Below are 22,568 nucleotides of genomic sequence, written 5' to 3'. Positions count from 1 at the left end.
CAGTTTTTATTTCGATAGCGTTTTTTGACATTAGGCTGTTTTTATTTATTTTTTCTGACAAATGAAAATTTTGTTTTTAGTTTCAAAATTTTGTGCTTAAAAATATAACTAAATTCAAAGTGTTAATTGTGTGTGCAAATGAGTTTTCAATAAGTGTACATTTTTCAGTTTTTCATAGTTAAGGAATTGACCTCCAGATTCTTGTGTTACACAAATATAGTGAACTTAGGTACAGAAATTCAAATTAAAAAGTTGTTCACAATAATTTGAAAAACTATGTTTTCTCTGCTTTTTACACTTAAAGGACTAAACCTCCACAATAAATTAAACTTTAAATGAAAATCAATAACTCTGAACTGAACACTTTTCGCCATGATATAAAATTAAAATGCTGTGGAACAGGAGCAACACTTTTGTGACTACATAAACCCTGTTTCAATCTTTTACGTCTCTGCACAGAACCCTAATTGACCGTTTTCAACCGAAACAACAATGGCAACCCAGATTTTCCCGTTATGCTCACTTAAGCGACCCTGCAAAAATCGTGTGACCAAAAACGCACACAGACACGAAATTTTGACAGGGGTGACGATTTGGAATGAAAAATTCTCCAAATGAAATAGCATGTTGACAAATTTAGCTTTCCCACAATGTATCGTGCTCTCTCGCACCTATTATTTTTATAGGGATAGCAAAATACGTCATTTTTGCGTGCAAAAAAATCCGCCATTTCTAATTCAGCAGAGACAGCAAAACATTTGGTGGTCGAAAATTTTTTCAATTTTGAGAGTTTTAAATGGAATATCTCCGGAAAGATTTAAAATTAAGAGGGAGTTCTCCAGATCACATATATATATATTTTAAAGTGCGCAAACTTATAATTTAAAAGTTATTTGGTGTTAAAGTTTGCAAATTTCTATACAAATTTTATATGTGTATACGTATATACAATCATCTGGCAACTCTGGCTAAGCAAGTCGAAAGTTTCTTTGCTCGTCCTTTTGAAAATTTAATTAATTGGTTTAAAGTGTCAAACAATTGTGAGAATTGCTAAATACATGGTTATATCCTTTCTATTGATTGAAAGTTAATGGACGTTTTTTTGCTCTCTGGCGTATTTCTTGTAAAAGTGGATAGTTGTGAATCTAAAATTAAATTGCAGTGCAACAACAATAACTAATGCACTTATAAATTTAATTGCATGCAACAACAATTAGTGCATAGAACAAGTAAATACACTTTGCGCTATTACTAACTAACCTGACACTTGCCAAGTGGTCAACTGCGCCACCTGTGTGTGAAGACATCTGACCATCAGTTTATATAAAGGTGACCAGACGTTCATTATTGAATCTACTTGCTCGCTTTGTTTTCGTTTTTGTTATGGTATTTTGTTCTCGAGTTTTTGATCTCAACTTAATTATGGATGACTTTTGCGGAAAATGTGATAAGGGTTTTGGTCGTACTGACAATACATGTGTGCCGTGTAATGGCTTTTGTAAAAAGCGCTTCCATCGCGCGTGCTGTGAGGGCGCCATCACTGAATATGACGTTAGACTAATAAAATCAAATTATCATATACGCTACATGTGTGCGGAGTGTGTAAATGCGCCTATTAAAGTTTCGAAGGCATTTGACTCCGTCCTAGCCTCTCAAAAACTGGGGCTAGAAGCCATAATGACTGCTTTTGAAGTAAAATTCAGGGATTTGTCTACCCAAATAGATGGCATAAAAAACTTAATTTGTTGTAACCAAGCTGTTAACATGGAGGATGAAAAAAGCAGCAACAAAGACAAAGCGAAGGAAAAAGCAAGTTCAAATAAGCGCAGTGCTAAAAATAAGAATAAAAACAATAAGAACAATCGTGATAGCATTGGTGTGTTGGCTGCCGAAATCGGTGCGCTCAAAGCTGCAGTGAGTTCGTGTACTTTGCCCCCAAAACACAACAACGATGCTATGGTTACATATGCAATGGATCTATGCACTTTCTCGCCGGTGCCTTCTGGCTCGCATTCGCAGTGTACGGGTCCCCCTCTAAACACTCCTCTAGAAGGTTCACAGCTACATATAGCTGATAATGCATCGGCTATGCTCACACCTACACCCCTCTCTGTGCCTATCCCACCTTCGTTTTCGTCAATTGTTTTGTCACCGTCCGCTGTCTGCAGTGACGCCAGGCTGTCTACTGTTGAAAATTCTGGCGCCGCTAATTCAAACAATTTCACCGCCGCCGATAAAGTACATACTGTCGTCCCACAGACTAATAATGATGCCGTCGACACCTCAAGTACCTCTTATGCTGTAAATACCAATGTTAAGCCTTCGACTGCTAATAACATTTCTGTTAACCTTAATGCTAAAGACGTTACCAATAAAACTGCAAAAACTGCACATGCCCACGCTGCTGCTGAACACATAGCCGCTGATAAGGTAAACACGAATGCTAAACCTACACCCTTGGCTCAAGTTCAAATTACTGCTGTTAATGATATAACAACCATTAATAATGACAATGCTGCTTCCAGCTCCACCTACACTGGTGGTGATTCTACCTCCGCCGCTGTGCGTTTGCCAAATGTTGACAATGCGCAACCGAGGCAGGTGACTGCCGTGCCGCCTCGCAGGACAATTTTTGTATCTCGTCTTCATTCTTCGCTTATGGAAAATGATATTATTAAGTATATAGAAGATAAGCTAGACCTTTCACAACCTATTAAAATAGGCGTTTATAAATTTAATTTTAGATATGATAGGGATATTTCATCATTTAAAATATCAGTGCCAGACGCTTATTTTGATAGAGTTCTTGAACATACATTCTGGCCGGAACATTCAGTTGTGCATTTGTTTACAAAAAAACCTAACGCCGCAGGAGCTTCAAAAAACTCAAAAATCCCTGCGGAAACAGTGAAAAAATAACCATCACGTACCAAAATGTTCGTGGCCTAAGATCGAAATTAAGTACCTTTTATCTGAATAGTTTTATTTTTACTTCTCAAGTTATAGCTTTTACTGAAACCTGGTTAAAAGCTGACAATTTTAACTCTGAACTCTTTTCACGTAAATATGTAGTTTATCGGCGTGATCGTGAATCTAGAGCAGGTGGTGTCCTTATTGCTGTTGACTCGACGCTTCCATCTGAGTTGCTGCTATTGGACACCACAAATGACATTGAATTTATAGCAGTAAAGCTTGCCTTGCACAATTTTAGTTTGTTTATCTGCTGCTCGTATATACCGCCACGATCGGATATACACGTTTATACATGTCATAGCACTGTTATTTGCAGTTTGTACTCGCAATTGCGAGACAAAGACCGCCTAGTAGTTCTTGGTGATTTCAATTTATCATCAGTAAATTGGATCAATACCATCGACTCAAATTTCATGACTCCCACTACTCAGCACGAGTTTTTAAACAGCCTGCTAGATACATCTCTTCTCCAAATTAATAATGTTTTAAATTCCAAAAGGAAAATCTTAGACTTAGTTTTTACAGATGACTCTGCGGGTATTACTCTAACCCGAACTCCCCCATTATCCCTTCCTGAAGACCCTCTTCATCCTACGCTTGAGATAGTACTGGATGTTGTTCAACCTGTGATGCTCGATGTTTCTAAGCCCAATTCCCGACCCCGGTCGAGATGTTTTTCAAAGACGAATTTTAGTGAGCTCAATAATTTGATCTCTGCCCATGACTGGTCGAGTCTTTATGCGTGTACAGACGTTGAAACAGCGACTTCCTTGTTTTATAGTTCTCTTGATGCTTTGTTTGAAAGCTGTGTCCCCCTTCGTTATTCCAGTACCACCACGGGTAAACCACCTTGGTTCTCAAAGCAACTATTAAGACTTGATAATATTAAATCTAGACTCTATAAGCGTTTCAAAAGATCTGGTAAAGCTATTGATTTATCTAAATATTTAGTGGCGCGCTCCAATTTTCATCGTCTTAACCAGCAGTGTTATAAAGGTTACTTATCATGTTGCAAATTCCAATTTACTAATAATCCGAAACGTTTCTACAGATTTGTTAATTCCAAAAGGAAAATTTCTGGTTTCCCATCTACTTTTATTTATGGGTGCAAAAACGCAAATTCTGATCACGAAATCGCTGATTTATTTGCTGAATTCTTTAAATCAACCTATTCATCCCAATGTGTCCAGTCTAATCTTTACCCATATTGCTTGGAAAGTTCTAATAATATTTTAAACCCATTTATTGATAAAGATACTGTTCTTAATAAACTTCTTGCATTGAAACCGATATCTTCGCCGGGTCCGGATGGTGTTCCTAGTTGTGTACTTAAGTACTGTGCTGTCAGCTTATCAGAGCCTATCTTTAAATTATTTAAACTGTCTCTGGAATCCGCATCATTCCCATCTATTTGGAAACAATCGTTTATTATACCTTTGCATAAAAAAGGTAGTAGGTCTAATATTGAGAACTACAGAGGCATAGCTAAGCTCTCAGCTATCCCTAAAACTTTTGAGCAGATAATTACATACCAGCTTCAATACTTGTGTAGCTCTTTAATATCACCTTGTCAACATGGTTTTGTTCATCGGAGATCAACTACTACCAACTTGCTTGAATTTACGTCTTTTGTTATGAATGGTTTTTTAGTTTGCAAACAAACAGATGTAATTTACACCGACTTTAGTAAAGCATTTGACTCTGTTAATCACGAGCTCTTAGTTACCAAACTTGATCTTCTGGGTTTTCCAGCGCCTTTATTAAGTTGGATTTCAAGTTATCTTGAAAATAGGACTCAGCGAGTTTTCTTTAACAACAATCTTTCAAAGTCGTTTGATGTAACTTCTGGCGTGCCCCAGGGTAGCCATTTGGGTCCATTACTCTTTAACCTGTTCATTAACGACTTACCAAAGGTTATATTACATTCTAGAGTTTTTATGTATGCAGATGATGTAAAACTTTGTTACACATATCTGCCTTCGAACTTGTTCTGTTTTAATCAGCTTCAGGCCGATCTGGACTCATTTCAAAGCTGGTGTACTGCAAATTTACTTTTTTTGAATTACTCTAAATGTAAGCAAATGACTTTTCACCGTGTGAAGCCGGTCCTATCATCTTATACACTTAACGGCGACCCCTTGGAGCGGATATCTATTGTTACTGATCTAGGAGTTATTTTTGATCCGAAATTAAGTTTTACCACACATATTTCAACCGCTATAAACAAAGCAACTGGTGTATTAGGTTTTATCAAACGTTGGGCTAAAGAGTTTGATGACCCTTATTTCACAAAGATCCTTTATACCTCGCTGGTACGTCCTATTCTCGAGTACTGTTCATGTGTCTGGTCTCCGATCTATCAAATCCATGTTGATCGGATTGAGTCGGTCCAGAGACGGTTTTTAATTTTTGCATTACGAGGTCTCAACTGGGAATCAAGTACTTATCTTCCACCATACAGGAATAGACTTCTTCTAATTAATTTGCCATCTCTAGAGAATCGTAGAGTATTACTTGGCGTTATGTTCATTCACAAGCTCATCATTGGTGTGATTGACTCCCCTGACCTAATCAGTCAACTAAATTTTGCGGTTCCTGCTAGGGCGTCCAGGCATTTTGTGCCTTTTCATTTACCTCTATGCCGGCAAAATTTTGCTAGAAACAGTCCCCTGCGCCATTGGTGCTCGCGGTACAATGATTTGTATAACTGCATTGGCTTTGAATGTTCGTTTGCTGCTTTACATACTGCTATACTCTTATGTTTAGCCTGATATTTTAATTTTATTTTTTCTTATACAATGCGATGTCAAATGTTTATAACATACAAATTTTCTATGTACCTTTTTTGAATTTTTTAATTTTAAGAATGGCTCTGTATTTTACATATATATCTGTCTATTACAATAATTAGTCGACCGCTTTGTGTTTGCGTCGACTTTAAATAAATAAATAAATAAATAAATAAATATGTGGCAGCACAGCTTTGTAATGTCATCAATAAAATATATGTATATATGTATATATGTGCATGTTGCTGCAAAAGCGCGATTGATTCAATAAAAAATTTATAATAAGTGAAAACAATGCAAAAATGAAATGTGAAATATACAAAAATGCAATTTAAGTTTATCGTTGCCAATTTATATCGATATGTATGTGGATTAAGGTTTTGAAAGATGTGTAAATTGTATTTTAAAGTGCTATAGAAATTTGCTAAATTTGCAAACTTTAACAACAAATAACTTTTAAATTATAAGTTTGCACACTTTAAAATATATATATTTGTGATCGGGAGAACTCCCTCTTTCATTTGATACCAAGTTTTACCCCTAACTCGGGGGGTGCTATTCTAAAATTTTCCCAAAGTCTTTAATATACAATGATTTTTGCTGTTTATTTCGACAACAATTTTTTATTTGATTTTTGTGCTCATCGAAAGACATCACAATTATGTAGCACCATGCCGCGAATTATGATAAAAGATGGTGTGTGGAGAAACACTGAGGTAAGCATTTGACGCGACTGGTTACTCTTGGCCGTTTATTAACTAAATTGATAACTTTCAGGATGAAATCCTCAAAGCAGCTGTAATGAAATATGGTAAAAACCAGTGGTCACGTATTGCATAACTGCTGCACCGCAAATCTGCCAAGCAATGTAAGGCACGCTGGTACGAATGGCTTGATCCTAGCACAAAGAAGACAGAATGGTCATGGGAGAAGGATGAAAAGCTTTTGCATTTTGCCAAATTACACCAAATTGTTAGGTACAGGTTTCGCCACGGGTAGGTGAGGTTGGCAATCACAACCCCCTTAATCATTTTGGTCGGCAGGTATGCCGCGGATATATTCTTGGCACTTGTTATTGATGGCTTTTATGATGCCACCAACACAACCTGGACAGACGCCAATGCTCAGTCAACCACCCAAGCCCGGTCAACCTCCAATACCCGGACACGTCCGGACGTCCTGGTTATAATGTATGTTAATACAACTAATAATTTACAAATTTGCTGATGATTATTTTTGTGTTATTTTCTTTAGCAACCACCTGCACCTGTTACTAGTAAATATCAACAGCCGCAACAGTATGATCAAGCCCAACGCCGTTTAGATCCCGATCAGATGCCAAATCCGATAAGCGTTATCATTGAAAATCAAAATAGCGCTGGTGGTGCTTTTATTACTAATGAACAGGGTTTATTACCACCATTTGAGACCACAAAATATGTGGTAGAAGATCAGGGTAACTCCTCGCCACGTTACGTTAGGTATCGATAATCGAAATTAATGTTTTGCTTGGCAATTACCTTGATCTTTCTTCTTTGCAGGTCGTCTTTGTATTGCATACCTGCAACAGCTGATTTATTAAAAACAACAGCTTTGTCCATTACAATTACCGTCTCACCAATGGCACGCACGGTTGAGGGTGAATATGAGCCACCCATTGTAAATTTTGGTGAATTGGGTGCAATTAGATGCAATCGTTCCAAGGCTCAATAGCAACTTGTAGATGCTGGTCGTCGTTTCCAATGTCTAATGTGTAAAGTAACAAGAGATGGTAAAAAAAATCTTTCACTTTTACTTGTGTTCATTGATCCATATTTTTTCTCAACAGTGCCAACTGCATATTTCCAACATTTGGGCCATACCGGACAGCGTGTCAATAAATATGAATGTCTTGAACTTGTATTGGTTACATGAGTATTTGTGTAAAAAATGCTTGGGTACCGATAGCTCCCATGGTAAACCTCAACTTATATCCAACATCAATGCCTCGCATTCAATTGTGGCACTGTACGCACTACATTGGGTTCACGTAGTATTGACAAGCATATTGTTGATTCCAGTGGTAAGGCCACAATTTCAAATGATGGGGAAACCATTATGAAACCATTGGATATTGTGAATCCAGCCGTAAAACTCTAGTAGACATCGCCAAATCTCAAAATGCTGAGGTAAGTTTTTTGTTATATTAGAATGTGTAGAATAAAAATGTTTCTCTTATCAGGTCGGCGATGGCACCACTTCAGTAGTATTTTAAGCATGTGAAATCTTAAAACAAGTTAAGCCAGATGTTGAGGAAGATGTAAGTGCGAACGTCAAGCTGTGAAGTTGTGTTTTGATTTCTACTGTGCCTTATTTTGTCTTAAATAAATAAATTTGTTTGTTTAAATAATTATTGTGCTAAAAATAAGTGTAAACACGTTGTGTACTGCATTCGCAATTTAAAGTTCTGCTTTCTTTACTAAAATAAATTGTATCTTAAAAATAATTGATAAAGTGTGTATATCCATACATACATACATATTTGCCGAGTCACTTTGCATATTTGTTGTTGCATTTGATTGGCATTTACATATTTTCAGTTTTCAATTGTTATTTGCTCGTGCACATTTACTTCATTTTCTTTTCACTGCCACAGCTGTTTGCATTGTGTGTTGTTAAGCGTCAGTTAATAGCGATCTTAAACTGCACATACAGTGATCTTCAAACTGCTCAAACAGTGATTTTCTTACTGTGATCTTCAAACTATTTTCACTGCCTCCGTCTGTTTAATCAATTTTACTTTAACTTATAATGTCTTGCAATTTTGTTAACTGCCAATTGAAAGGTGATACCGAGCGTTTCGTGTCGTGCTGGCTTTGTGATGAGCTTGCTCATATGAAGTGCGCTAGTTTGACAGCAAGGGTGTGTGATGCGATCAACGATAACAAGGGTGTGCGTTGGTCGTGCTTGAAATGCAGATCCACCGAAGTGGATCTTTTTAAGCTTTTCAAACATACCCGAAACGCATTCTCCGAAATCGGTAAGGAACTTTCTACATTAGGGGATAAATTCAAGTATTATGAAAACTTGTTTAAAACTTTCAAATGTATTACCGATTCAGCTGCTAATGCTAACAGCGACAGTCGTGACAGCAAACGAAAACGAACTGATGTCTCGGCTGGCGTATTGACCCTAGACCCCGTTCAAAACATCCAGAACCCAATCGTTCCTACACCTAGCACGATAGAATTAATAAACTTAGCATCTCCAAGTCCTCTTACAGTAGAGCCTTCAACATCAAAGGCACCTCCAACAAAACTAGCAGCTAGAAAAAATATTGAACCTGCAAACCGTTCTCAGGCGACTGAGCCTGGAACTAGGAAGTTGGTTGTAGTCCCTCCTAAAAAATCGATATTCGTGTCAAGATTCGACAGGGATACTACTGAGGAGGATCTGAAATCGTATATCTTCTCAAAAAGGAAAACCCATGACGTAACAATTCGGAAATTTAATTTTAGTTATGAAAGAAACGTATCTTCCTTTAGATTAGATGTACCTATTGACCATTTTGACACTATCTTGAGTAACGATTTTTGGCCCTCTGGGGCACTTGTGCGGGAATTTGAATATAGGCGGAATAAGAGTGTTCCAAACTTGGCAAAGATCCCTGTTAATAACACTGAGTCAAAAAACTGAACGAAAAATCTGCTTTAGATATACTTTACCAAAATGTTAGAGGCTTAAACACCAAGTTAACAGAACTGTTTTTAAAATCATTTAACTCAAGCTACGATATAATTGCTTTAACCGAAACCTGGCTGAAACCTCATGTTTTTAACTCAGAGATCCTCTGTAATGACTACCAGATATATCGAAATGACCGCCTGAACAGGGTTGGAGGTGGGGTTCTGCTTGCTGTACACTCTTCAATACCATCTGAAGAGATTTGCGTAACCGCCACCGATACAACTGAGTTCTTGTGCATACGCACACAACTAGCAAATATCCACATTTATTTGGCCATCTGTTATATCCCGCCATCTTCTGAACTGTCCGTTTATATGAATCACATTTCCTTGCTAAGAACTGTTAATTCGATGCTAAAGCCTTCCGATTCCATTATTGTCTTGGGTGACTTCAATATGCCACACATATCATGGTGCATCTCTGACTTTAATATCGTACCAGTTTCGTCAAAGTCTTCCAACAATGAATTTCTAGACGGAATGTCTGAGCTGTGCCTTCAACAAATCAACATCCAATCGAATAAATTCGGAAGAGTGTTGGATTTAGCCTTTGTGGATGATGAATCTAAATATTCCATTAGTCGATGCGAACCCATTATTGAACCTGAAGATGCTTACCACCCTTCCCTCAAAATAGTTTACGAAGTTGTAAATTATGCTTGTAACAGCGGAAATAAACGATACGACTCCAGTTATCGCTTCGACTTTGCGAAGGCCAATTTTAAAAAATTAAATCGTGATCTATCTCGAATAGTGTGGCCAACATTTAATGCTGATGTGGAGCAAAGCGTTTCTCACTTTTACAATACCATTTACTGTCTTTTTGAAAAATACGTACCTAAGCGGATTTGTGTACATTCCGATACAAGCCAAGTATGGTTCACTAAAGAGCTGAAAATTTTAAAGAATAAAAAGTCTCGATCTTTCAAGTTGTTCAAAAAGACGGGTTTACATAACCATTACTTACAGTACTCGATTCTACGCTGCAAGTATTTTCAATTGAACAAAAAGTGTTACAAAGCTTATCTTTGTAAAATGAAAAGAAATATAACTTGCAACCCGAAGGCATTTTACGGATTCGTAAACTCTAAACGCAGGGTGAAAGGGTTTCCATCATCCATGAAATTCCAAGATAATATTTCCAGCGATGATCAAGAGATCGCCGACTTCTTTGCGGAATTTTTCAAATCAAATTACTCTATTGAGACCAACGTTCCACCTAATGAATACCCATACCATATTGATTCATGTTATTCAATCAGAGCTCCATTTATATCTTCAGAAGATGTATTATCTTATTTAAAAACTTTAAAAGTATCATATTCATACGGCCCCGACAGGATCCCGACACACTTTCTTAAAAAATGTGCCGCAAACATCTATCAGCCGCTAACAGATTTATTTAATTTATCTTTAATTTATGGCGTTTTCCCAACAATATGGAAGGAATCTTTTCTTATTCCGCTTCATAAAAATGGAAGCAGGTCTTCAATAGAAAACTACCGGGGCATAGCAAAGTTATCCGCTATCCCAAAGTTATTTGAGGCTATTGTTACCTACCACCTAACATTCCCTATTTCCCCCATAATTGCAAGCTCGCAGCATGGGTTCTGTAAGGGCAAATCACCTATCACCAATTTACTAGAATTTACCACCCACGTTTCTAATGGATTTAGAAAAGGCCTTCACACTGATGTAATTTACACCGATTTCAGTAAAGCTTTCGACAAAGTATCACACCCATTACTTATTCATAAGCTCAGTCAACTCGGTTTTCAACCCCGTCTTATATGTTGGATTTCTTCGTATCTTGGTTATCGTACGCAAAAAGTAATCTTTAAAAATACACTTTCTGGGGTCATCAATGTTTCTTCTGGTGTTCCTCAGGGCAGCCATCTTGGTCTGATTCTGTTCTTGTTGTTCATAAACGATATATCTGGTACAATTAAATACTCAAAAATCTTGATGTACGCAGACGATGTAAAACTTTTCAAATCATGTGCCTCGGCTGAGGAACATTCCTTGCTTCAAATGGATTTAAATCACTTGGTTACCTGGTGCAATGTAAATTATATGCCGCTCAATCTCAAAAAATGTAAATTCATGTGTTTTTCTCGGAGAGTTTCGCCACCAGCTTCATATACAATTAACAACTATAGTCTAGAAACTGTAAATAATTTTATTGACTTGGGAGTCATGATGGATTCCAAACTTAGTTTCAATCTTCATATTAATGCTACAGTGAATAAAGGTAAAGGTGTTTTTGCATTTGTTAAACGGTGGTCAAAAGAATTTAACGACCCTTACATAACTAAAGCACTTTTTACAACATTAGTTAGGCCAATATTAGAATACGGCTCGATAATTTGGAATCCGCGTTATCAAGTCCATGCAGACAGTCTCGAATCAATACAAAAACAATTTTTACTATTTGCCTTAAGAAATTTCCAATGGGACTCTTTAACTAATCTTCCACCTTATATTAATCGATTAAAGCTTATCAATCTTCCAACTCTTGCTAGTCGAAGGGAAATGCTTGGTGTGATATTTATGACAAAACTTTTAAATGGATCAATTTCGAGCCCATTCCTTCTGAATGAAGTGAACTTTTGCGTTCCCTCTCGGACATCGAGACACTTCAGACCTCTTCTGCTGAAACAATGTAGAACGAATTTCGAACAAAATGCACCTTTTCGGCGTTTATGCCAAGATTATAACTCTCACTCAAACACATTTGATAGCTCGGACTCCCTTTTTTCTATAAAAAAGATTGTTCTCACCTCTCTAAATTAATGTATAATACGTTTGCTTCTGTTCTCTTTAAGTATTACGCTTGGCTGATGAAATTTCTTCTGTAGCTGAGCAGTCTCAGATCGTGACGCTTGACAAACCGCTGCCCATCAAAGACTCGGCAAAATAAAAAAAAAAAAAAAAAAGTTATTATATATATGTATAAATCGATCGCGTGAACAGGATTAGCCTGGTTTCATTGGGCCACTTGAGGGCAGCGCGCTGCCACAACGTCCATTAAAAAAAAAAAAAAAAAAAAAAAAAAGACGTGCATGCACGTATCATCATTAAAGCTATACGTAAAGCATTACAATTATGCATGCTAAAATTTGACATGGCTGTACATGTCGAAGCGCCAATCAAAGGAGCAACAAAGTGTTATTGGAAAAATGATCCGCCACAGCAATGTCCTCTAATGTCCAAGAGTATCAGAAAATTGTTGATGCTAAATGGCGTATTCTGTAGAATAAACTAGCTAAGTAAGGCGCCAATGTTGTGTTTTCTAAATTGCCAATTGGTGATGTTGATACACAGTATTTTGCAGATCGTGATATGTTCTGTGCTGTTCATGTACCAGAAGAAGATTGGAAACGTAGAATGAAAGCTTGTGGTGGTGCTGTTATGACTACAGCTAATGATACTAATTCAAGTGTTTTGGGTCAATGTGATTACTTTGAAGAACGTCAGGTTGGTGGTGAACGTTTCAACATTTTCCAAGGTTTGACATTAATTTCATTTTTATAGTTTATAATTATTTAAAGGTTGCGTTAATGCTAAAACAAGTACATTGATTTTACGTGGCAGTGTTGAACAATTTTTGGAAGAAACTGAGCTTCGTTACATGATGCTAAATTGCTTGTACAATTAAACATGATTCTGTTGTTGCTGGTAAGTCAAAATACAAATTGAAAAAAATGTCTAATCTTAGGGCATCATTCTCTATTACGAAACGAACTTTCGATGCGGATCAGAGACGAATCGCTAGTGTATTTGCACTATGTTAAACAATGGCAACTTATCACTTGACAATTACTTTTGCCTTCCTGTTAGTTAGAAAGGTAAAGACCGAACGAAAATGATAGAGAATACCATTGCTAGACGATATCGTTTGGAGGCGAATCGTTCGTCTGAGCTATCGTTCGCAATACAGAATGAAGCCTTTAAATTGTTAAGTAATATAATGAAAAGATTGTGTCCAAATACCCCCAGCGGGTTAGGGGTCAGAATTTATCTGCGGTAGGTATGCCTGTCGTAAGAGGCGACTAAAATACCAGATTCAAGGGGCTGTGTAGCGCAACCCTTCAGGTTGCCAGCGCAATATATAGCTTCTCCAAACCCAATTGTAAACCTCACTTATCCGCGGCGAATCCTGTTTCACTAACAGACAAGGATCTGGGGGGGGGGGGGGGGGGGGGTGGATAGGGAGGGATGGCCTGAAGGTTTAATGTGGCCACATAAATCGTTCCCGAGATAGTCGGGCTAGCACTTTAATGGTGCTGTGTTACTGGAGCGTACCGGATCTGTATCCGGCTAAAGGACCATCACATCGATAACACTCCCCAAAGCCTTCGGGGAGCAACCTTATCGCTACAAAAACAACAACAACATTGTGTCCAAATCCCGAAAAAAAAACTATAAAATTTGTGTCAGTGAAATGATAATTATTGCTTTTGGTTGTTAGTTTTGAGGCATCGTCATCGAGTTCCTTCTGATCGTATATGCCGGTTCTTTTGCATTCTTTTACATGCATAAAGTGCCGTTGAAGCCTTCCTCACCCTCTCCTCCACGTTGAGCTTCCATGACAGCTTACTGTCTAGGATCATTCCTAGATAATTTGTGCAAGGTTTCTCCCGTAGGGTCGCCCCTCCTAACTTAGGCCTGGTCCAATTAGGGACCTTGTACCTCTTTGTAAACAAGACCATATGCAACGTCATCTGCGTAAACCGTAAGTTTTCTGGTCCCTCGTAGAATCCCCTAAGCAGCTGGTTAATGACCAGCGTCCACAGCAGAGCTGATAGCACCCCTCCCTGCGGAGTGCCCCTGTCCACTAATTTCGTGGCCGCGTACAATCCCCATTGCGATGTAATCTTACTGCAGTTTAACATGCAGTCGATCCATCTGGGTAAGGCTGGATGTACTTTAACGTAATGAAGACCATCAATAATCGCTCATTTAGAAAGCCCCGGCAATGCTTAAGAAGACTTCTAGAGCATATTCCTTATATTCCAGGGCTTTTTCTATGCCTATTACCACCCTATGCAATGCGGTGTCTACTGACTTGCCTTTGGTGTACGCCTGTTGTGTTGTGGAGAGCAGCTTTTCATCCACGTTGGACTTTATGTACACATCTAGCAGCCTCTCAAAGGTTTTGAGCAGAAATGATGGTAAGCTATTGGGTCTATAATCTTTGGGATACACGTGACCGATCTTCCCCGCCTTTGGTAGGAAAGCTACACGAGCAGTTCTCCAAGAGTGCGGTACGTGATTCAGTTTATGCACCCATCGAATATTATTTTAAGCCATCCCACGACCGCCCTACTTGAAACTTGTAGCATGGCCGGACATGTACCATCTGAGCCCGGCGATTTCGCCACCACTACGAGGTCCTCAGTAGTGTAATTAGGCAGCATATATGAATGCAGCTGTTTCCTTACCATTACTACAGCTCGCACCCGGCCTTCCGTTTGCGCATAGTAAACGCCAAATCCGCGCGCGCTAATTCCAGAAACCTTTCCTCCCGATGGAAGCCACGGCTCCTGGATCAGCGCGTTAGGAGGAGGAGTTCGCTCGACGCCACTTTACTGTGTTGGAGGTTTATCTGTAGGACTCGCAGCACCAATGGGCTGCTTGTCCCCCTCCAGCGCCTTCATCGGGACGTCGTCGTCCTCCCCTAGCCCTTTTGGTTTAGAGTGTTCGAAGCCCCCTTCAGACTCTTGTACCTGTTGTGCCGGGTGTTCCTCTGTGCGACTCACAGCACCATCTGGCTGTTGGTCCCCTTCTAACACATTCGGAGTGACGTGGGCTACCTCCACCTGTCTTTTTTCCCTTAGGCTTTTGAGGTCCTTTCGACTTCGCCCACGTCCAGCGTGTTAGGACTTTAATACCCGCGACTTCTTTTCCTGAGTCGCATATAAATTTTGCCTGTACCTAAGGACATTTTTCCAAGCTGCGCGTACAATATATCCTCCGCCTGCTTGTTTATTTGGAAGATGTATAACTGACCTTCCTCCGTAGGCCGAGATACAGTAAGTACCTTCCAATCCTGTGTCGGTATGTTCGAATTCTGATTCTGAAAAAGTCGCATTGTATCCTCCGACTTCATCACGCATGGTATCCATACCTTAACTTTTGGTACCTTGGGGATTTGCGCTTTATCCACCATCTCAAAACGCGCGTTCGAGCCCTGCCTTTAGGGGTTTGGAACCACTTCCTCCAGCCACCGCAAGCTCGCGATGTTGTCGCACGCTATCATCTTCATACCATTATACCATCCCCCGAAACAAAGGTTGGAAGGAGCTTACTTGGTTATTCCCGCATCATCTTAAGCTCCTTTTCTACAGATCTCCACCTTTCACTAGTCATCTGTTCGAAAGGACTGCTACGATCAACCAGCGCCACAGTCAGTGACTGCTTTGCCACATCACTCATTTTCTCGGGAAAAGCCGGCGTCTTAGTGTTATTTCCCTTTGGCACCTCCGAGAAAGCCGGAGTCTTAGCTCCCTCTAGCACCTCCGAGAAAGTCGGAGTCTTAGCGTTATCTCCCTTTGGCTTATCTCCTACTTCCATAGCTGGAACTTCCCTCTGACTCGCAGCCTTCGAGGTAGTTGCTACCTCGCTATTGGGGCCCATCTGTCTTACAGCTTTGGGCCTACTTGTCTTGTCTATGGGACTGCCCTGCGTCGCGGCTCTGGAACTGGACCCTTTCTGCCATTCCACGCTTCTTCCTCCTCATACCGGTTGCAGAACCGAGGGTTTCTCGCATCAAACCTTTTGAACTGCCTTCGACCTACTTCTACCGCCTCATGAGCCCATGCCAAGCGCTCGATCTCCTCTTCTGTTGGGTCCACCACTGCTCCCAAGCGTTGTACAATTCTTAGTACTGCGCGGTACTTCGAGAGAGCTCTTTGCTCCGTACCCTTCTCCACTCTTCTACTCCTTTTTATTTGTGTGCTTCTCCAACACGGAGTTCATTGAATTAGCACTACTCTCGCTCCCCTAGTCCGACGCATCGCTTAATGCTTAATGCGTATTTGTCGTCCTTGGCTTGCGGCTCAGTCCTTTTCTTATCATCGTCCTTATGAAAATTAGGTAATGAGTCGTTCACCTTGGTCGTACGACCACCAGCCCGACAAGGCGGGCTCAGCGGTCCAGTATTATATACGGGGAAAGAACCGTCAGCCACAGCAGCGCCCCTTACTGTGGTAAGGCCATCAATACTTCCCGAGGTGGTCCGGTATCGGGAAGGCTCCATTCGAATACAGTCGAATTTATCCCCTGGCTACAAATCGTCCAATAGGCACGGTCCGTATAACACCCTGGATTAGGGGGTTGGCAGTTCTTGGTCACCGACATCCCGCCGCCCTCCTATGAGGCGAAACGGCGCAGATGCCAGTCCTAAACAGCTCCTCCTCATAGTCGGGCGCTATGGAGATCGGCTAAGCCCTCACACCAACGACGATTTTCGTTACAATTGCTAGTGCATGCTCTCCAATATGTAGATCCTGATCGAAAGTCACACCCAAAATTTTAGGGTGTAAGACAATCGGTAGGGTAATGCCATATGGTCGACATTTGGCATGTTTTAAATAAGGTCACCGATGATTTGGTTGATGAAAATATCAGGTTTCGCGAGGCGACAAAACTGGAGAGATTGGGGAGATAGCTGTTTATTTTATTACAAAGTTCATCGATGTAGGAAACAATAGCATAGGCGTAGAAGCAATAGTGACTCCTGGTGGTAAAGGTAGCTATTGATATGTAGAAGTTAAGCAGAAGTTTGAATATGAGTTTTTTTAAGTTATAGCAAAAAAAGCGTTGAGGATTTTTAATATCTTACCAGGTACCTTCGTACATGTTTCTAAGAATGAAGAATAAAACCTATTCAAACTCAATTTTCACCAGGACAAAGCCGCTGAGACTTCGCTATACTTTAACATACAATACGTTACCCCATTTTAGCACAACTATCATTTTTTGATTTTATTAAATTTTATAAAATGTTTCTTCCTCTACAGTTCTATTTCGGTATTGGATGGTAAATATGGCTTTTGCATTTTCTCCAACAAAAGGTGGAAGAAATCTATGCGTGTAAATCTCACATATTATCTTGGTCGAGCGTTTCTTCAATAGCTCTCTAGTGGTGATGGTGACAGCAGAGAAACCCAACTGTTTACAAATGTTACACTTCAAAAAGAATCAAAATATCTTCCATTGCGTCTACGGCTCAAATACCCACATTATATGAATGAATCGGTTGCACGAACTGGGTCTGAATACTGAAACAGTACACATATTCAAAATCGATGAGGAGGCTGTGATGATGGTATAGGGTGAGTTGTTGAATAACATACGAAAACCACTTTAACCCATCTATATATTTGCATTACAGCTAAAGCTTTACAAACAGCAAAAATTGCTGGCGCCAAGCAATTGGAAAAGGCAGTGAAGCATTCATAACACTGTACGGATGGTGTAAAGTTAGAAACTGCTGTTGTAACAGCTGCCACCGACACAACGGTAATCTCTACTTCGCCGAGTAGCGGCTCGTCCGACTATCTATCGAAGACAGTATAATCATATCTTTTGCCAACACAGGTTAGCGATGTGCTTGCACAGGAAAAGATTTCAATTGGAAAACAAAAACCAATTAAGAGAGTTTATTTATTGTTAAAGTATTTTCTTTTCTTTATATCAACAGTATTAATTTAAGTTGCAATATCACGTACATATATAATAAGGGATGTGATACGATTGCTGTCGGAATTAGATTTGAAACCAATACTCCTGCTAAGGGTTGTAGAATTATTGCTTGAATAATTAGATTTAGAACAATAATAAATCTGACTTTATTACAAGTCGTACATTTTTAAGTTCATCAATTACGACAGCAATCGGATTCCACGACACCTTTGAATATTCTTGATTTGAAAAAAGAGTAAACGTAATCTGAATTTCTACTAAGCTTTAAGTTGTAGATTATTCAAATAATTGAAGTTTTTTCTGAAGCTTAAAATTATTTTCTGCTCGCTTAGAAAAGATTTCAATTGGAAAACAAAAACCAATTAAGAGAGTTTATGTTATTATTAAAGTACTTACTTTTCTTTATATCAATTGTATTAATTTAAGTTGCAATATCACGTACATATATAATAAGGGATGTGATACGATTGCTTTCGGATTTAGATTTGAAACCAATCAATACTCCTGCTTTGGGTTGCAGAATTATTGCTTGAATGATTACATTTAGAACAATAATAAGTCTGACTCAATTAATAGTCGTACATTTTTAAGTTCTTCAATTACGACAGCAATCGGATCCACGACACCTTTGAATATTCTTGATCTGAATTTCTACTAAGCTTTAAGTTGTAGATTATTTAAATAATTGGAGTTTTTCTGAAGCTTAAAATTATTTTTTGCTCGCTTAGAAGAGATTTCAATTGGAAAACAAAAACCAATTAAGCGAGTTTATTTATTATTAAAGTTCTTCTGTTTTATATGAACTGGATTAATATAAGTTCCAAGTTCATGTACATATATAATAATATTGAAAATAATAAATATTGAAAATTAAATTTTTTTGGTTCATATTTTATTCATATGGCTGCTCCAGGTAAAGTAAATCTGCAGGTAAAATTCACGTTATATGGCGGTTATATAAATGGTAAAACCGCAGTAAAATTGATTGTCAAATGACTCGAAAATGTAGAGTGAAATGACGGAAAAATAACCGCCATTTGACGAGCATTGTGACGTGTGTGAGCAGCACAGTGCTATGCTCACATCCTATAAGTGGGAGCGGAATGCACGATCACATTAATAGGAACGAAACGGAAAATTTGGTCACAAAAGTTCATCACGCCCATGCAAACGTGACTATGAATATAACCGCTGCAGAAAGTCACAATGACCGTAAAATGACTAGTAAAATGACGTGGAGCGTTTTTGCAGGGGAGTGTCTGTCAGAAAGAAGTCAACACACTTGTACTTGTACACCATGGTTCAACTATACATGGTTGGCTCATCTGTAAAGCAACAAAATACGTCTGTTCAAATTGTCAAAATCTGTGTATTGGTGTTGGTGCGAATGGTATGGAATGGAAACATAAAACTTAGCAGTTTTTGTATGTGTAAGTAAAATGTTGCCAATGTGTTGGTTTCATTTTGAGTTTGCCATCTCCTTTTGACAATCCCTTCGACCATGCAATGACATAAATAAAATCAGCTGATGAGATGAGCCAACCTATATAATTGAACCATGCTTGTACACTATGGACAGGATATTCAATATGGCTACTTTTTAGCGTTTTGACAGGGTGTTCAATATGGTGGCGCCTATCTTCCATAGCACAATTCACACGCATAAGATTGTGCATTCACGAAAAATTGTTTCATTCTGCGCATCTACTCTTGACTTCTTCAGCGAATGAAAGAAAGAGACAAAAAACAAGAGCTAAAGGAAAATGACGTAAAAATTGCTTTTAAAATAAAGTTTACATGCGCAATGCGCCACCTTCTATAATTCCATCATGCTTCCATAGTTTCCTAAGTGTGATATCTTCTGCATAGACGTCAAAATTCCAAAGTAATTGGATCACCTGGTTTGTAATTGACTATCGCTGTCTCATTCTATATATCTTTCTATCACCCGCTAAAGATAGGCGCCGTCATATTGAACACCCTGTCAAAACGCTCAGAAGTAGCCATATCGAACATGCTGTCAGGCAGTTAACAGATAAGATATCACACGTAGTTTCATTCACAATGATTGATAACATTGTAAATTTTACCAAGTGGCGCAACTAACATCTGATGGGTGAAAATTAGCACATTCACAAGCACAGTACTCGACTCAGTTTCAGAAAAAAAACTTTAGATTATTTAACTCACATTTTAAAGCGAGATAAACCTTATGAATTTATATATATAGAATATATAAGGCGTTTCTGTTGTAATTAAAACAATAGTTTTATTTATATTAAAGCTTTTATCATTTTTTTAACTTTGAAAAAACTCCGGAAACCATTCCTTCATTATATGACATTCGACTGCCTAGACCACTGCCTTCCACTCTATTCGCAACATAACCTCTATTTAAGCTGCCAAACTATATAGTAAACAATTGTTGATAAGTTGACATGGACGAATGAAAAGATTCAGGGTGATCAGCTGTTTATTAATTACAGTGAAAATTAGCACCATTGTTTAGTATATAGTTTGGCAGCTTAAAGCTGGAGACATTAGTTACGTTCCATTGAGACTTGAGCGAGATACGGACAGAAATTTAACATGCAAATGCAACAACAACGTTGTGATCTTGATATTTATCTGGTTCAATTTCTGATCCGTATAGCAGTTCTGTTCGTTTCGTTTTCTGTATTAGATTTTTTGACAGCTAACCAATTTTGAGTTGGTAGCACTCATGGCTCAACTATATGGTTGGCTCATCTCTACAGCAATAACATACCTTTGTTCACATTGCCAAAATTAGCGTGTTGGTGTTAGACGAATGGAATAGAATGAAAACATAAAACTTAGTAGCATTTGTAAGTAGTAAGAAAATGTTGAAAATTCGTTGGTTTCTTTTTAAGTTTGCCATCTCCTTCTGACAATCCCTACTCCAGTGAAATGAAAAAAATGAAATCAGCTGGTGAGATGAGCCTACCATATACCCTACAAGAAAAGCTGATAGTTTTACTAATACACTCACACTTGTAATTGACAATGCTGATCCTGCGATGACGTAAACATTGATACTCAAATTTATGTATGTTCCTTTGATCGCTCACGCATGTCCCCATGTTCCCAACGACAGCCTATAATCATGAAAAAGGACTCAAACTGGGAAAGCTTCGGACACCTGGTAGAGAACAAAAGAACATACAGTAGATACCATTATGCATGTGGGACAGATACATAATTCTCAACGGAATTTTATGTATGCGAGAACAGTTTATCCGATTTAATCATGGTGTCACTACTGACTGTCATATGGCAATCAAATGATTATCACGGTTGTTTTGTTATTTTTTAAATTCCGCCATTTTCAACCGACGAAAACCATATAAAAAATAAGTTTAAAAAATGAAAAGGAGAGCATTTCAAAGCTTCATGCTAAAAGAAAATAATATTAAAAAATACCAAAAGCTGTCTGAATGTATGGGGCGCACTAAAAAAATTGATACGCGGAAAATAATAGTGGTTAGTGGTGATTCATTTTTAAATGTGTTTCCGCATGAGGAAAGCGCTTCTCTATTGTTTTCTTATTTTCTGAATTTAAATTGAACATTCTGAACTCGAATTCTTATAAAACTATTTATTTTAAACAAATAAGAAACACGTATGCTTTTATCATGTACAAATTTAAAAACGTAATGAAATAAAGAAAATAAAAAGCAAAAAGCATTGTTTCATTTTTGGCGGAATATAACAATGGTCATTTATGATAGTATAACAGTCAAACCTGATATCTACAGTAAACTATCATTTATGACACATTTTGATAGTTAGAGTGTCAGCACTGATCCAGGAAACGGAATGAGAGTGAGCAGTACGGCTATATACTTAATCAGTAGGCGATGTTGGTGTATAAGAAGGAGACAAAAACTCACACGTACACAGTTGTTTACATCACATTTGCGCAAGTCCCCTTAAGTTTGTGATAGAAAGTTTGTATGAGGCGCTGATAGTTAGGTTGACATTGCTGACAATCAGATGATAGTCATATGATAGTCAGTATTCTTGTAGGGATAGTTGAGCCGTTGTAGCACTGAACTAAGTACGCGTACATTTGTGTATACATAAAAGATCTCGCCATATTTAAAAGCAAAAACACTGAAAGAGTAAACAACTTGAAGACGATGTAAGGAAAATAAATAGTTTGCTTACGTGCGAAACTATTTAAATGTTAATAATTCTACCAGTATCTTAAAATTTTGTGTACGGTTCTTCTTATTTTCTACAAAACAGATCTTTTATATTAGTGCTGCCAGCTCTCATAAAGTTGATCCAGATCGTTCCAATGAGATTTGAGCCAGAGCCAGAGCTCGATAAACCAATGGAACGGCCCTAT

At 38.4% G+C, this 22,568-nt stretch overlaps 1 protein-coding gene and 1 long non-coding RNA gene across 5 annotated transcripts in view; both read left to right on the top strand.

The window, feature by feature from the left end:
* Positions 1–576: 576 nt before the first annotated feature.
* The window catches only part of LOC137243756 (uncharacterized), a 170,316-nt gene continuing 148,324 nt past the window's right edge, over positions 577–22,568 (top strand). Inside the window, exons 1-6 of one of the 2 annotated variants that reach the window (XR_010950598.1) lie at positions 577–6,478; positions 6,540–6,952; positions 7,017–7,243; positions 7,304–7,533; positions 7,591–7,930; positions 7,984–8,079. Coding sequence is in view for 1 of the 2 variants with exons in the window: in XM_067771829.1 (XP_067627930.1) it covers positions 1,384–2,430 (1,047 nt within the window). In the remaining variant the exon portion in view is untranslated. Of the gene's footprint in view, positions 6,479–6,539; positions 6,953–7,016; positions 7,244–7,303; positions 7,534–7,590; positions 7,931–7,983; positions 8,080–22,568 lie in introns of those variants that run through there. The other variant, XM_067771829.1, reaches the window with a different exon arrangement.
* On the top strand, positions 12,556–19,065 carry LOC137243763 (uncharacterized). 3 transcript variants are annotated; one of them, XR_010950607.1, is made up of 5 exons: positions 12,556–12,756; positions 12,822–12,964; positions 13,022–13,165; positions 17,512–17,826; positions 17,886–19,065. It is a non-coding gene; the product is annotated as an uncharacterized lncRNA (long non-coding RNA). The 3 variants fall into 3 exon arrangements; XR_010950606.1 differs by having other exon boundaries at positions 12,812–12,964; XR_010950605.1 differs by having other exon boundaries at positions 12,735–12,964.

Source organism: Eurosta solidaginis, chromosome 3, assembly GCF_040869045.1.
Source record: "Eurosta solidaginis isolate ZX-2024a chromosome 3, ASM4086904v1, whole genome shotgun sequence".
Classification (NCBI taxonomy): Eukaryota; Metazoa; Arthropoda; class Insecta; order Diptera; family Tephritidae; genus Eurosta; species Eurosta solidaginis.
The sequence above is the reverse complement of the archived record's forward strand: the minus strand, read 5'-3'. Positions and strand labels throughout refer to the sequence as shown.